Source organism: Embiotoca jacksoni, unplaced genomic scaffold, assembly GCF_022577435.1.
Source record: "Embiotoca jacksoni isolate LCO1_2020_lvr unplaced genomic scaffold, fEmbJac1.0.p SCAF_21, whole genome shotgun sequence".
In the NCBI taxonomy this organism is placed as follows: Eukaryota; Metazoa; Chordata; class Actinopteri; family Embiotocidae; genus Embiotoca; species Embiotoca jacksoni.
The window spans coordinates 1,936,683-1,949,578 of record NW_027185352.1 but is presented as its reverse complement, the minus strand read 5'-3'; the positions used below and the strand labels follow the sequence as shown (position 1 = coordinate 1,949,578).

At 41.8% G+C, this 12,896-nt stretch overlaps 1 protein-coding gene across 1 annotated transcript in view; it reads left to right on the top strand.

Moving 5' to 3' along the window:
- The window catches only part of large1 (LARGE xylosyl- and glucuronyltransferase 1), a 107,892-nt gene that overhangs the window by 55,415 nt on the left and 39,581 nt on the right, over positions 1-12,896 (top strand). Inside the window, exons 5-6 of the mRNA XM_069156379.1 lie at positions 7,392-7,515; positions 7,734-7,905. Of these exons, the coding sequence (XP_069012480.1) occupies positions 7,392-7,515; positions 7,734-7,905 (296 nt within the window). The remainder of the gene's footprint in view (positions 1-7,391; positions 7,516-7,733; positions 7,906-12,896) is intronic.

Below are 12,896 nucleotides of genomic sequence, written 5' to 3'. Positions count from 1 at the left end.
TTCAGGTTTCAGTAAAACAACAGAACGATTTCCGTGTTGTGTTTTTAATAACAATCACATCAACAGAAGTATTTGACAGAAGAGGATCGTCTCGTTATCCAGAGGAGCTGGAGCCGCTGACGAAGCCGGTTCACTGTGATCCCGCTGATTTCCCACTGATCTCACATACAAACTCTTAAACTGTTAAACAGTGGAAACATGAGTTGGTGTTTGGCGTGTGCCATCAGTCTGAACATGAATAATGAATCTTATGTTATGTTATGGTGATGGAGGATCCATTAGTGTGAATTCAGCTGCAGCTACTAACAGCTCTACCTGTTAATTAGCTCCAGAGCTGCAGTTTAGATCTGATGTTAATGATAAATATAAATTTAGCTTTAACTGCTGCTGCAATACTCACTGTCAGAATATTCCATTTATCATTTGATATGATCAGAGAGCCAAGCCCCTCTTTATTGCTCTATTGCATCTGAATTAAAGTACATCCGTTTGTCTGATGGTCACAATTCATTCAAACCAGGACACACACATATATTGTGTTTACTGCTTGGAACAGCTGAGCTTATTCTCTTTAATGACATCATTTCTTCAGCTGTTCTCTCTGTCAGTATAGGAACATGAGTTCACTACAAGTACCAGGACGAAGCACTCAGAACGTTCCAACATAGAAGAAGTGTGAAACTCTGGACACTTTCCACCCTAAACGGTCGCCATCTTGCCTCCGTAGAGGAAGGGGCGGGACCACCAACGTAAAGGATTTTCAAATTAAAGCGTGTGAGGAAGCTGCAGCTGTTCCTGAAAACAAAGTGTTTGTTCTCCACTGCTGCTGCTGGACAGAAGAATCAGTGTGTTTATTGAGTGTTAAACAGAGGACACAAAAACACACTGAATTCTGGGTAAAATAATTAAAGCTGCAGATATTTTGGAGGGTGATGTGTTCACATGATGAGGTCATTTCCTGTCAGTCCAGAACAGCAGTGAGATTAGAAACAACACGACTCTGTCTAAACTCCTGCACGACACAGTAAGAGTCCTGACATGTTAGAGACTATTTATTAGTGTACCGATGGAAGTCTGTCATCTGGAACACAGCAGTTGTCTTTAGCATGAACGGCTGATTAAAACCTACATCTGTGATTACGGTGCAGCATGACTTTAACTGGAACACTTGTTCCAGAAATACATGTAGCCCCCAAACCCTTCCCCCACCCCCCGCATAATATACAGTGCCCTTATAAAAGTATGTAAACAGGAAAGTGTCTCTGTGTTGTTAACGTAGAGGAAGTAGGGAGTGGAAAATGAAGCCCAGACAGTGAGCTTCAAACTGTTAATGGAAGTCTTAAACTTCTAAACCTCACCATCCCTGTTCGGACCAGAAGAGCCTCGTTAATAATCGTGCAGAGAGTACACATACCCCCCCCCCCCTCCCTCCCGCCCCCACCCCAACATCCATCGGCTGACAGTGATGATGTGGACAGATCGGACTTCTCTGTTGGACGGACCACCAGCAGCAGAGCTAATGGTCTCACCCCTGCAGGCCCTGTTTAATCAGAGGGGATATTTCAATGTTGACTCACTGTTGTTCTGCCACTGAGTGACAAACATGTGAGCGGACAGATGCCTGAGAGGTCAGCCTGCTGGCCTGTCATCTGATAGCGTGGGCCGTCCTGCTGCAGGACTGGCAAAGCGGACCGGGACGTCAGTGGTCCAACACAGTCTGACATGCGGCTGTATTTCTGCCCTGTGTTGTTCACCTGTAATGGAATATTGAACTTGCTATAAATCCCTGTAAAGCAAGATTGAGCAGACGTGCCGGTTCCCTCCGTGTAGTTAGTCTGCTGTTGTGTCATTTCATTTCAGTCGTGTGCTGTTTAGCCTCCTCTGTAAATCACATCTGTGCCGGACTGAGTTCATGTCGCGCCTCAGTGATGGAGAGCTCTGTGGAGTGGCTCTCACTGGAAGACGGATGCGGTCCCACCTGAGAGACGGCCTCCGTGTGCTGTGTTCAGTCAGACAGCGGCGCTCCTCATCACTCCGATGTGTCCAGCAGCATCTGTCCACTGTACGCCCGCAGCAGAGACACGACGGCATCAGTCATCCGTCTAAAAGCTCTAAATGACCTCTGAAAATGTGCTCCAGACAAGGAGCTCCCCGTGTGAATGATAACTGTTGTTATCATAGTAGCGTGATGCTTTTACAGGACTACGGTGTTAAAGTTCACCTCCCGTCTCCTTCCAACAGTCAGCAATGGTTTCTTTTAACTACAACCACCATCTTTTCCACTTTCCAATGTGGCACCAGATCCAAAACTGTCATGGATCAGTGGAGGGTGATGACAAACTACTTACTGGATATAAAACTACAGACTGGATATAAAATCACAGACTGGATATTAAAGTGTTCGTAACTTCCAGGTCTGAAAAATGGTTCCGATGCAATACCAGCGAGTGCCACTAGAGGTCGGCTCCAAAAAGCCTCCGGCTCCATAGACTCCCATTCAACTTCTCTCATCAAATCCAAAGTGAATAAAATGTGTCCATCAGTTATCTCGGTGTTGTTAGCTAAAGTCACTCCTTCTTATTAGTTTTCTGGAGGTCCATCTGAAAATAATCCCTCATTCATTAGAAAAGAAGATTCAACAAGACCTGTTTTTGGGGGCGTGTCTGTTTGATTAACAGGTTTCCAACCACATCAGTCAGATCCACCGCTGGCTCCTCCCCCAGCTGGTCTAAATATGGGCACTTCCTGTTCCAAACCGCTCCGAACTAGCAAGATGGCGCGGACCAAATTCCAAATGCCTTCATAACATTCACAAACCAACGGGCGACCTCACTGCTGGTTGATGCTTGCAAACAACCAACTTTGTTGTATTAAGACTTGCATAAGTCTAAATGAGCCCCAAAAATACAATGTTTCATGACTGCACGGAAACACAAAGTTATGATTGACAGCCTTCAGCTCAATAAATCATTAAAGAAATGGGAGGTTTTCTTCATCCTCACTACAATGTCAAAAATTAAAAAAGATTGTTATTTTCTTCATAAAAAAAAAAAAAAACAACGCCAAACGTATTTGTTTTTTTTATTTTACCACTGAAGGTTTCGGAGAAAAAACCTGCTTCACACAAGAGGAGCAACACTGCAGTCCATCCTATGTAGATACTGACCTCATTAAGACAATATCAGTCATCATCAGTGTTTCTGCTTCCTACATCCATTCATTCATTCAGTCATGGTGGGCTGACTCAAGTCTTGCTCCTGCAGTCCTTTCTAGTAATAGTTCCTTTATATATGAGATAGATGTCACTCATTCTGTCTGTGAAATGAGATTAATGACCGACACTATTAAAAATTGACTCAGCAGTTTTTTTCTTAAACTAAATTTAGACATTTTTGATACTATTCTGGCAGTCAGCTTTAAAAAGTGAAAGGAAGAAGTTGATTTTTGTTGACAGCCGGAGGGATTATGTTCATGTGTCCATCGTGTTCTCGTGAGAACATCTCAGCAACACCGCCAGGGAATTTCTTAAAACTTGGTAGAAATGCTCACTTGGACTTAAAGATGAACTGATTCGATTTTGGGGGTCAAAGGTCACCGTGACCTCACAAAACACAAATGTGGCCACAACTCACATATAAATTATGACATCATTTCACACTGTCTAATAGACTCAAATAGTTATGTGCAAAAATTCAGAAGCATCCCGAAGTCGTTACAGTAGGACCCTTAACTGGTGTTCAGGATGGGCAGGTACTGAAGGGGCTTCCTGGAACAGGCCAAGGGGCCACAGGCTCTGTTTGACTGCCTGTACATATCTTTTATTAAAGCATCTATAAAGAGACATTAAATGACCACTTAAAGGCCCCAAACAACTACAAAAATACAGAGAACGAGCACTGTGAGACCCCAAATGGCTAAAAAGAGGTATAAAGGAGATGTTGTATATGTTGGAGGGATTAGAGGTCGTTTCCATGTCTGTGATCAGGGGCTCATTGTTTCGTCATCAGTCCCACGTAGAGGAAGGCAAATGAAGCATCAGGTGTAACCGCTGCTGCTCACGCCTGATCAGCACCGTCGGTGAATCTGAAACTGTCCTCTCCACTTTCAGATCCCACAGAAGGATCATGTATATGAAGCTCAGTCTGTCCACTCCGACAGTGTTCAGTGGAATCAGGAAACAGCGTTGCAGCGTGTAGATGAGCTGATTCGATTATCGTGGCACAGTTCTGATAATCAGGACGTTCTTGTTTTTGCTTCCTCGTTGGCATCATCCCATCGTGCTGTTTGTCCAGAGGGTGTGAAGACCCTTTCTATTCTCGCTGCTGTGGCTGACAGCTCTTCCGATCTTCTGAGTTCTGATGCTTCTTGACAGCTCGCAGCCTCTGGTACTTATTGAGCAAGTGCAGCTGACACATTCATTCCCAGAGTCATTCAGCACCAGACGACCCGGGGAGCCCACATCCTCAGCTCAGTGTCACTTTCTCTTGACCTGATTCAGAGTTCCTAAATACCTATTTTACCCCGCAACTCCCCTCCCCCCTCACACACACACACACACACACACACACACACACACACACACACACACACACACACACACCCCACCCCACTCCCCTATTCTGTGTGAGCTGACGTATGACACAAACTGTACCATCTTCTCTGGATGACGCTTCAGTCCTTCTATCAGATGAATCATTTCCTCGTGCGTTTGCCTCTTCCAGCCTCAGGGCTCACCACACACTCAAACCCACATATATAATACAACCCTAACTCCAAAAAAGTTGGGACACTGAGTAAAATGTAAATGAAAACACAATGCAAGTAATTTACTGATAAAATAAACCCATATTTAATTGAAAAAAAGACAACATATCAAATGTTGAAATGGAGAGATTGTATTGTTTTAGGAAAAATTTATTTTTGAATTTGATGGCAGTAACACATTTAAAAAAAGTTGAGACGGGCAACAAAGACTGAATTGTTGTATAATGCACACAAAAAAACACCTCGTTGAACATCTCTCAACTCATTAACTTACCATGGCAACAGATCAGTAACATGATTGGGTATAAATAAACAGATGATTTCAGAGAGGCAGAGTCTCTCAGCAGTGAAGATGGGGAGAGGTTCACCACTCTGAAAGACTGTTTGGGAAAATAGTTCAACAATCTAAGAATAATGTTCCTCAACGTAAAACTACAAAGAATTAGCGGATTTCATCGTCTACGGTTCATAATATCATTAAAAGATTCAGAGAATTTGGAGAAATCTCTGAACACAAGGGACAAGGCTGGAAACCAATATTGGATGGTGGTGATCTTCGGGCCCTCAGGCAGCACTGCATTAAAAACACACTGTTCTGGAGTGGAAATCACTGCATGGGCTCAGGAACACTTGTGAAAACCATCGTCTGTGAACACAGTTCATCGCTGCGTCCACAAATGCAGGTTAAAACTCCAAAGAAGAAACCAGATAGAAACTCGACTAAACCTCAACTGTTGCATGTTATTGACTCCTTCTCCCTCCACACATACAGTATAACACTTCTTTCATGTTGCCCCACCAGTGCACTAAACCACTAAATGAGTCTGACCCCAAGCTTTTATTTCAAAGGTCAAATAATTTAAGAAGTATTCTGCTATTAAGACAACTAGACAATGAAATATGGTTCATATAAAAGGGGTATAGCCTGAGTCACGCATATCAGTCATCCTTTATACAACCCTGTAATACAAAGTGCAAGATGAGTAGTCATCAGGCAGATCATTGGCTCTAGTAGCTTTCTTGAATGAGGGAACACCTCTGAAAAAAGGCTGGTTAGATAAAGTAGGTGAAAGTATGTGAAACACATCATGAGGCCCAATGAAAATAGAAAAATGGTTCCCTACAGGCCACTGGTCATGAAAATTTGCACATTTGGACATTTCTCAGGTGTGTACTTTTAGTTTCCACAATAGATCTGGGAGGTTCAGGTGTCCACTTGTTATTTGTCTGCTCTCTGTGCTCACATATACTTTATTTGAATACAGCCAAACAAAGCTGTTAGTTTTTGTTTCTGTTGTCAGACAATAGGATGAGTATGAACGCGTGCCTGAAACGTGACCCGTTAATATCAAATGTTGAGTAGCGTTCACTTCCAAACTGCTGCTCAGCACTGCACAAAATCTTATTTCATAACTGTGACGTCAACGGATAAAATCCCCGTCGTTGTACTTGCGTGTGAAATGATCCCACAGAAAGAACGTTACAGACAACAGAGCGTCTTTCTTATCTGTTCTCTCAGTGCACAGCCTCTCTGCCAGTCAGCGCAGACACAGAGAGAAGTGGCTCTCTGGCTGTCGACTCTCGTCTGTGGACAGAAGCTGATGTTGGTTTTAAAAGTCGCTAGTTTCTCATTCAGTGCTTATTGGAAAATAAAGTCGCTGAACGGGTCTGAAAAGTCCCTGAATGTAGGAAAAGGTTGCTCAGTTGGGAACACTGCAACACATGACGTCTACATGAGGAGGCGGTTCATCATCTCATCACATCACTTGGCTGTGAAAGCTTATGTTCTTTAAAAGGAAGCTGTCGACGGGTAGTTCACTTTTATTCATACATATATATATATATGTAGATATATATATATATATATATATATATATATACATATATATATATATATATATATTACCCATATATCCATATTAATATCAGGACACTTTATATAGTGAGGTCAAGGCCTAAGAATATTATACTGTGATAAAAAAAAAAGAAGCTAAAGTTCCTAATTCTTGAGTCTTGTTTGAATGTAAGGCCGTTCAAAACATTGAAATCAGCTTCCTAACCTGACGACGATGGGAAATCCTGACGCTCTTTTGCGTCTGTTACGAGTTTCTCTGGAGTCTTTAAGAAGACCCTAAGTTTGAACCTGCTGGTCGACTGTGGTCCTCCCGTGTGAAGTTTTCATGTTCTCATGATGCACCTGTCCATCATTTCTTCGCCCAAAGAAAGCTGGAATAAGCTCGAACCCCCCACAAACCGGTACCGGATCTATCAAATATAGACAGTAGATGGACGAGATTTAGACCTGGGAACACCAAGCTGAAGAAAACACCTCATGGACAGGAGTTTTTAAATCAGTCTGGTGAAAATATATTCCATATAAGGAAGAATGTGTGTTTTATCTGCAGTGCTGGGCAGTTTGATGTTGTTTCTCAGAATGCTTTTTCTTCTCTAGCTAATCCAGACATTGTTTTAACTACCTCACACCGTTTTCCTACTTTCATGAAATGGACAGATTGTCCCTTTTAGTGCCGTTGTACTTTGGAACTCCCCGTGTGCATATGTTGAGGTTTATGTAACATGAAGCAGGATGCTGCTGAGAGAACTCATTCATGTGTGTGTGTCTGCAGGCGGAACCCCCTTCATTTCCATTTCATCACAGACTCCATCGCTCAGCAGATCCTGTCCTCTCTGTTTCATACCTGGATGGTTCCTGCCGTCAGGGTGGATTTCTACGACGCAGACGAGCTGAAGGTGAGGAACACAGACTCCTCTTCCCCTCACTAACTCCCAGCTTCCCTCACAAACACTTCAGTTACTGTAGAGCTTAACGACCTGACAGCTGCCTGGTTTTTTTTTCTTCTTGAGCACTGTAAACTATCTTTAATAGCTGTTGTGTAAACCACCCATTTTTAAGATTCAGTCAGTTTAACAGCCAATGATCCCAGCCCTTCACTGCTCTGGTGTTTCAGTCTGAAGTGTCATGGATCCCCAACAAACATTACTCTGGGATCTACGGGCTGATGAAGCTGGTGCTCACCAAGACGCTGCCGTCGGATCTGCAGAGAGTCATCGTCCTGGACACGGACATCACCTTCGCCACCGACATCGCTGAGCTCTGGGCCGTCTTCCACAAGTTCAAAGGTAAAGAGATGCACCTCCTTCTCATAACATTTGGGCATCAGATTATTCAAGGGTGTTCACAATATTTCATATTGTTTGTGTCCCTATTACATGGAATTCACTTGTGCAGTATACGGTTCAGTCCATAAGTGTTTGGATACTTTAGTTTTGCATCAGTACTGCAGCATCTACAGTCGTAGATGAATTTGTTGGTACCGCTCCATCAAATAATTTGAAACTGACAAAAGTAATCCGCCTCCATCATTTCTTATTCCATCTAAAAATCTGACTTTGCTTTTGATGTTTTATTTGATAAAATATTTTAAATAATAAAATAAATGAAATTGCCGTGGACAACATTGATGTGACCATTACCCTAATATTTAGTTGCACAACTTCAGAGACAAAAAGATGACTGGTGTGTCTCTGTCTCTCAGGGAGACTTCCTGTCTCTCAGAGATACTTCCTGTCTCTCAGGGAGACTTCCTGTCTCTCAGGGAGACTTGCTCTCTCTCAGTGAGACTTCCTGTCTCTCAGAGATACTTCCTGTGTCTCAGGGAGACTTCCTGTCTCTCAGGGAGACTTCCTGTCTCCCAGTGAGACTTCCTGTCTCTCAGTGAGACTTCCTGTCTTTCAGTGAGACTTCCTGTTATTAATTGTAATTATTGGGTGGTACATGTGAAGACTTGTCCTGGTTTACTAAGTCCTGCTTTAGTTTTTCATGACTGACACATTGCACCTCAGATTAGACGTATTTGTGCTCATTACTGCTGAACACAATTGTCATCACTAAATACAGAAAATCGAAGTTTGGGGTTTATAGTAGTCTAACTAGTCTACCATCATTGGTAAGTACAAGCTGAAGCCTGCTAGTGAGTCGGTGTTAAACAAATACATCTTTACATGCACACCCTTGTTTGAAGACATTTCTGTACTTTTTAATGTTTTCTTTTCCGTAAACATTATCTTACAGAACAACCAGTGAGTCTGTCAATTCAAACATGACTGTTAGTTGTAGCTCTGTAGTTTTGGAGGAGCTTCCCCATCATTGGTGAGTGATACCAGCAGCGTTAAACTGAAGCTCCGTCTGAGCATCTGTTCGTCCAGACGAGGCTCCACCCAACGTCTGCAATCTGTCTGCATGTTCTACAACAATAAATCAGATTTAACAGATTCAGAGAAAATCCTCAGCGTGACTCACCGTGTACGATTGTTCTAGTTGAGTCGGTGTGTGTGTGGTATGAGCTGTTACACAGGTGGTGTTTCTCTGATGGGCCTGGAGGAGCAGCTCTTCATCATTGTGTGCTGCAAATAGGATTTTTAAAAATGAGGCAGCAGCTGCTTATTGGTGTTTGAAATGAATATTTGATTTAACGCTGGGTATGCTTTGATTAACATTTAATTTTTACCAAAGTTTTTGTTGACCAAAAGTCCCAAAAATCCAATAATTTAGTTTTAACTGTGTATAAAAGAAACAGTATGACATTTTAGGATTTTTTTTTTTTTTTTTTTTTTTTTTTTTTTTCAAAGATTGAGATGTGAAGATTCATAGAATAAATAATAAATAGATAAAGTGTTTAGTGCAAAGTAGGAGTCAGCATGTGGCTATGAATGAAATATTCAATAAGGGATTTGTTGCCTGCTAAGCTTAACCAATAACTTTGAACCAGATCCAAAATGGACCAGCAATCATAACACTGCCCATGAATAGTTGTCAGAATGAAAAGCACATATCTCAAAATTACAAATTAAAACACAAAACATAAGCTAACTAGACTGAAGTACATTAATGCAGATTGTCTAGCTCTGTTGTTGAACTGTGACCACACTGAGCTTATTCTGGTCCGCTAGAGAATATTCTTTTTAAATGACATCAGGGGCTTCTGTTAAAGTCACCGTACTGGCAAATGCTCTGAACAGTCACATTACAACAGTCAGCATTCATCATGAACAAATGTGAATGTGCAATATTTATGATCCAGATGACACATGAGGAGCCGAGGAGTTATGGAGTGTGATGTTGGAGACCCTGCAGGGTTGGAGGTGTTAACACCGGCTCTGTAAGGCTGTAAAGCTCTTTTTAAGACGTGTTTTTCTTCTTTACTCCATGAATTAGTAAAATACAAATGAGGATAAAAATCCCACTCATTCACACAGTTCCTCGTTGAAAGCGTTGATGGTGAAAAGTGGCAATAGTAATTGTGTAAAGATTGAAAAACCAGCTCGAGAATTAAATGTAGCTCTCTTCCACACCTCATGAAGTGGGCATGATTGGCTGATTGTACCAGTAGAAAAGGTTTCTGTCAGACAGTCCGCTCTTCTTTAGAGCAGTCGAACCTCAATAGTTTGAAAGAGTCCATGAAGGAAGTGTGAAGGCAACAGAACACAAAGTCCTGTGATTCTATCTCTGGAAGATGGAGGAAGGCACGTCGGCTGAAGAAGAGAAGGAGGCGGTGGTGAGTCATCTCAAAGATTTATGACTGGTGCTGTCTTATAGTGCGACCCGGCCAGCAGGGTTTGGATCAATCTTAATTAACAGTTGACTCCGATACCACCTCTGCCACCCACTCCCTCTGCCGTCCAGTTTGGCTGAACTGTTCAGCCCCATTATGTTTAAAGCGTTACAACATCACTAAGACACACTCAATAAACGTTACTCTCTGCATTTAGCTTTCTTCAAATTACCAGCTGATAAGCAACCTTATAAAGTCGGTTAAAGGAGCTGATGTAGAGCCACGATTCTGCCAGCACAGCTCTTATTTTATCTGCTCGTAAACTGCACATAAAACAGCAGTATATGAGGGATGATAAAACGTTCATTCTTTCAAAAAAGGCAACGTATTAATACATGTCAGCAAGAAGCTTACATGCAATAACCACATGCACTCAAGGTGTGATCACTATACACACGTTCTAGTTGGGAGAACCAACCAATAAAAGGCCGTCTGATACAGGGCAGCTCAATATAACATGCAGAACAGCTGGAATTAGCTGGAATATAATGATGGCCAGTTCAGCATTGTGGACAACAGTCATGTCGGGCTTGACCAGCTCCTACTTTCCAGTAAATATAGAATCCCAATCAATCCCGCTTTGCCCCTTTTTTTGATCGATCAGCAATTTCAATGTCTATGATGCTTCAACAGCACCACAAACTAAAGCCTCCAAAATGATCTTACAGTGGAATCAACACTTCTCCAAATTAGTTTAAACTCGTCACGGTGACCTTGAAAAAGGAAGAATTTATTACAGGACTAATAATTTAGTAAATGATTGTAAATTATAATCAAGCCAACAGACAAACATGGAGAAAGTGATGTGCATGAGGCTTAACGCCAAAATATAAGAAATAAACTTGAAGATATAGAAATACAAGCCTGTCTTGATAATCCTTTAAAAATAATAATAATAGTAATCCCGTAGTCAAAAATAAAGATCGTGAACTGTGTTTTTAACAAAAGATTATCTGCGAAAGCTGACAGACAAATCCTCAAACTTGGACAAATTAAATTCATCTGAAAGCAGAATAGTTTTTGGGGAAATTGTTGTTTTGTTATTGTTGTTATCTTCTTCTGTGACCTGGGAGGGTCCCGCTGCACACAGATATTTGATTTGAGACAGGTTTGTACTTGGGTGGACTTACTTTTGCTCTTAGGCCCTGTTCACATCTGACATTAACATGCATCTCCAGCGACCAGTTGTATTTGGATCTCACTTCCGCGCTCTACATGCAAATGAGCATGTTCATCTCGTAAATAAACCAGTGAATAAACAGAAAATAAATACAAAAACAAAAAGGGAGAAGAGTCGAAGCAGCAGACATGAAACAAAAAGACACATCCTTGCTCGCTCGTGCGACCCGGTGATGTCGGATCAGACTCAGATTATTTGGGTTTGAGAAGGTCGGACTCTGCGCTGCGGTGGATTCATGAACTGTGCAAACGGGCAGTGGCAGTGGCTCTTTTATAGTTGTAGGTCTGATGTGTGTGAGAAATTACTAATGAGGTAAACTAAAATAAATAATAAAATCAGTATCGAAATGAATCCATCAATAAAACGAAACCCAAAGGAGGCTGGAGTGACTCCAGACACGTTTGCCTTCACGCTGCCATCGACGTCCCTCCAGACGTCGTCTGAGCAGATGGATCTCAGAGCGTCTTCACTGCATCCTGGCTGCGTTCACACCTTCACCTGCTGATCCTCCTGCTGGAGCTGCTTCTGCTCCTCTTCGCTCACTTTGTCTCAGTGCTTCATTAATCCTTCATCATCTCACTCTCTAGCTTCATGTTTTCTTATATTTTGAAGTCCACCAGCTGAGCCTACGGCCCTTTGTTCTGTTCTTCAGTCTATTTGTCGTACGTTGCTTGTTGGGCCTGAAACTGTTGCTATAATTATCACACCTCATCTTCAACACAACTCTCGAGCTTCTCATGTCCTAAACAACGGGTTTGCATTAACAGCAAAGTAAAATGGTTTCCATTTCATCTTTCCAGTAAAGGCCTTGGTTTTTCTTAAGCCTGCAGAATAATCTGTCAATTATTTTCTCAATTAATTTAGTTTCTCGGTCTTTAAAATGTCAAAAGCAAATGCTGAAAAAGGTCGAGCAGTGTTCCCAAAGCCCAATATGCAGCATTAAATGTCATGTTTTGTCCTGACAGGTCACAACCGTCGGATATTTATATCATATTGTGAATCCATCATCTTGTAATACAATGAATTCTTTTTATAAATCAGTTAGTTTTTTCCTCCTTAAAAGACGGTGCTTTTCTGTCATGATTTCTTCTTTACTGGATGTTTGATCATCTGTCTCTGTGTCTGCCTGAAATTTCATTTGGACTATAACAAATATGCTCACAGTGAATGAAAGAGTCCAGGTTTACAGCACTGGAGATCTTAGTGTGTCTCAAAGACGTTTTCTTGCTTTTAAAATATCGGAATTCTTGTTTTGGTTGTAAATCGACCTTTGCATGTTTTGGCCGGTATTATTCTGGGGATGTGAAGTGTGGCAGTGC